At 30.7% G+C, this 3,560-nt stretch overlaps 1 protein-coding gene across 1 annotated transcript; it reads left to right on the forward strand.

Moving 5' to 3' along the window:
* The first annotated feature begins 1,049 nt into the window (after window positions 1-1,049).
* LOC112458812 lies at window positions 1,050-3,277 on the forward strand. The gene is made up of 5 exons (XM_025022621.1): window positions 1,050-1,877; window positions 1,949-2,234; window positions 2,327-2,412; window positions 2,615-2,743; window positions 3,120-3,277. The coding sequence occupies exons 1-5, from the start codon at window positions 1,274-1,276 to the stop codon at window positions 3,275-3,277; spliced, it is 1,263 nt and encodes a 420-aa protein (XP_024878389.1). The 5' UTR covers window positions 1,050-1,273.
* Window positions 3,278-3,560: the final 283 nt, after the last annotated feature.

Below are 3,560 nucleotides of genomic sequence, written 5' to 3' on the forward strand. Positions count from 1 at the left end.
GTTAAGATAAACACACTTAACGTTGGTATCCAACGTTTTCGCTACGTCGTTTCAACCCTCTTTTGCACTAATTTGGGGAATCAAATTTAGGTTGTACCAACGTTGGTATCCGACTTATATAAGTTAAATTGAGGTTATATTTTTTCCACCAGTTTTAACGTTGGTATAAGTAATTTTTGTAAACTTTGATTTTGTACACTCTGCTAGACCTGAGGTTATTTTTTCACAACGTACATTTTAGGTGTAGTTTTCGTGCTTTCATTCAAACCATATGACGGCATTGGTGTAATAAATGTATCATAATACGTACTTATCAATTTGGCACAAATAAAATGGCTTTAGAGGAAAAATATAGTTAGCGGTCTTTGATACTATTGTAATTTTGCCATAAATACACGAACCCAGCACTGAATATTTATAACGAAACCCACTTTATTGATAAATGTGGAAATAATAGGTCGAAATTAGACGAATTCCTTCTAAAATATTCCAATTTACTAAATATTCTATTAAATAACTAAAATTTTCAAAATATAAATTTTAATTTTTTTAAATCAAAATTACTTTTAAAATAAACATGTTGTCAAAACTTTAACAACAGATATTATATAAATGCTTTAAATTGTTAATAAAGTACGTTAAAAAATATAAATCTAAATATACTGAAAAATGGCGGATTATTTGCCTTCCTCTTTGAGGAATAAAAATGGCGAAGTCAGCGTTCCACACTATATCAAACTTTACGTAGTAAAAGGTGCGATAAATTCTACTAAGATTTGTCTTCTCGTATAAAATAATGAACTTTTTCAGACTTTTGCAAACTAAGTAGTATACCACTGTAGGCAAAATTGTACCTATATTGACTAAAAGTCTTAACAAGGTCGCTAAACTGACTTAACATGTCGATAAAGTATCGATTAGTCGAAAATTCTATACTAGATTTGCAAATGAGTCGTATATCTTAACTAAATCCGACTTGCGATACCATTTATGGTGATCTAGGTTATGGTTATGGCAGTCGTGCAGCCGAGCGAACGCGCTCTCGAGCTGTGTTCTTGAACCGGGTCGAAAGAAAAGAAAAAAAAAACAGACGAAAAGATACGTCATTCGCTCGTCTCGGGGCCCGCGAACACCCTGTCGAAGGTACCAGCGAGATACCTCGCCGAAGCGTCGTCGCCGTCATCGTCGTCCACATCCAAGCATCTCGCCACGCGTCGCGACGAGATAACGCCGTAACGAGATAAAGTCATTCTAACCCATTTTTCTCGCGGCAATGGATCATTTCAAAGTAGTGTACATAAAAGAATCACAAGAAATTGAACCCGTGCCACATCAGTGGGAAGCCAACGGTATTTTATATTGGCCACCAACCAAAAGTGAAACAAGAAAGAAACAATCTGATGTAAAATCAGTATCGATTCCTGATAAATGGACTAAATATAATTGTGTTGTTAAAGCCCAAGGCATAGCTCTGTTTGTACATGCTTCTGCTACTGCAGATAAGTTGTGTCAAGAAACATCAACGGATGATGACGATGATCAAAGAAGAAGTGAATCTAGTCGTAGAGTGTCTAAGCCTCCTGCCAGATATTATAATACAATCTTGAAAGACGCAAGTGAAACATTTTCTTCTGATAATGATGTGGATAATATACGTGTATTAAAATCAGAAACAATAGTTACCAAAAATTCAACTTCAAACAATTGTGTCTCCAAAGAAAATAATTCAAACTCAATTTCCAACATAAATATCAATAATGTAGAGCATGTAGAGCAAGAACAATTTGATACAACAATAGTTAATCCTGAAAATGTAATTAATGGATTTATCGTTCCGGAAAGTGATATTGCCAAATTAGGAGATTTGATTACAGAAGGTAGGTACAACGTTTAAAATTTCCTTTGTAATAAATTGACATTTTTAATATTTAGATATATTACTTTTCAGTGAGCAACGTACTTGGATCTAAAATATCAGATATATCAGCCAAGATAGACCATTTGGAAGAACTATTATTAAAATACCAAGATAATGAGACCAGAAACATGGAAAAAATAGAAGAAACAGAACAAATTTTTTCTTTAGAAAATATAGAAAACGTTATTATATTTGAAGGTAAACTTAATGACGAACAATATCGTCAGAAAATAGTGGGACATTTACGAAGAATAACAGGATCAGCACAGCCATGGAAAACTGCCAGTTATAAATTAAGTTCTACATTATTTACAAAGTAAGTGTGTTATAACATTTAAATATTCTAATTAAAGTTTTTATTAGTAATTTAAGAATGCATTAATGTATTAAACTAATTCTTTGTTATAGACAACTACTCACCATGTATTCGTGGACCGGTGCAAGCCGTACTGGAATAATCAAAAAGCCTTTCCAGCAGTTGGTTAATATTTTGGGTAGGTTTAATTTCTTCTTATGTTACTGTAGATCTGGATTATATAAATATTGTGTGCGTGTGTGTGTATATATTTGTATATATCTAATGTATATATGTATGTATGGATATGTGTGTGTTTAAATATAATGTATTACATTACATTTAAACTATTTACATAATGTTACATGTTTAAAATTAGTAATAATTTTTTAAAATTTTAGATGTGTTTTATCAAGTTGTCAAATACGCAGATAGCACTTTTTCTCATAGTATGAAGGAGCAATTTTTTCGAGATGGTATTTTAAAACATAGCAATACCAGATTAAATCCGAAAAAGAGAGTTACAAAAGGCAAGTTCTTTTTATCAAAATAATACTTTATAAGCAACTTTTAGTCAAAACTTGCTACAATTTATCTTTCATGTAGTAAAATAAAAGTTATACACTAGAATTTAGTAAATTTTCTTTTAATTTAACCAAAAAAATTATTAACTTATGTAAAGTTTTCTCTTCAATTATTTTTAAATTAACTTAATGTAAAGTAAAATTTACAGTATTTTTGTTTATATTTTAAGTTATCTTTTAAAGTACATTGCCAATTTAGAAGACATTTGAAATACTTAAAAAAAGAATCTTTGACAACTAAACCTGCTATATTTTTGTTTAAACACTAATAATTAATCCCCTAATTTCTATAAAGCTAATAGTAGTATTTTTACTTTTTTAGGTCAGAGTAAGAGCAATATTCTTCCAGATGATTTGAGGAATGATCATCAGGATAATGAAGATACAGAAAAAAACAGTACTTCCGAACAAGATGTCAGTGATGGTACATCTAACAATATTAATGACCCTGAGATTAATGAGACCAATGAACATGATTAATATTGTTTATTTTTGTTTTAACTTAAAGATAGCGTATGTATAGGATAGTTATACACAGTTATACAGTGTGCTGGTCGATTACTTGTCTCAGATTTAAGACTCAAGAGATGAAATTATAAAAGGCTTGAAACTATACATCACGATATCTTTGTGTTTCTTGGAGAAGAATTGATTAATTAAATTTATTGCTGCGAGAAATATATAGATTCGAGTTTCTCACACGTCTTGTCCTAGATAGTAGACAAGTTATTGACTTGTGCACTATATATTTTCTTAGATACAT

The sequence above is a fragment of the Temnothorax curvispinosus genome, unplaced genomic scaffold, assembly GCF_003070985.1.
Source record: "Temnothorax curvispinosus isolate PA1 unplaced genomic scaffold, ASM307098v1 QBEX01009199.1, whole genome shotgun sequence".
NCBI lineage: Eukaryota > Metazoa > Arthropoda > Insecta > Hymenoptera > Formicidae > Temnothorax > Temnothorax curvispinosus.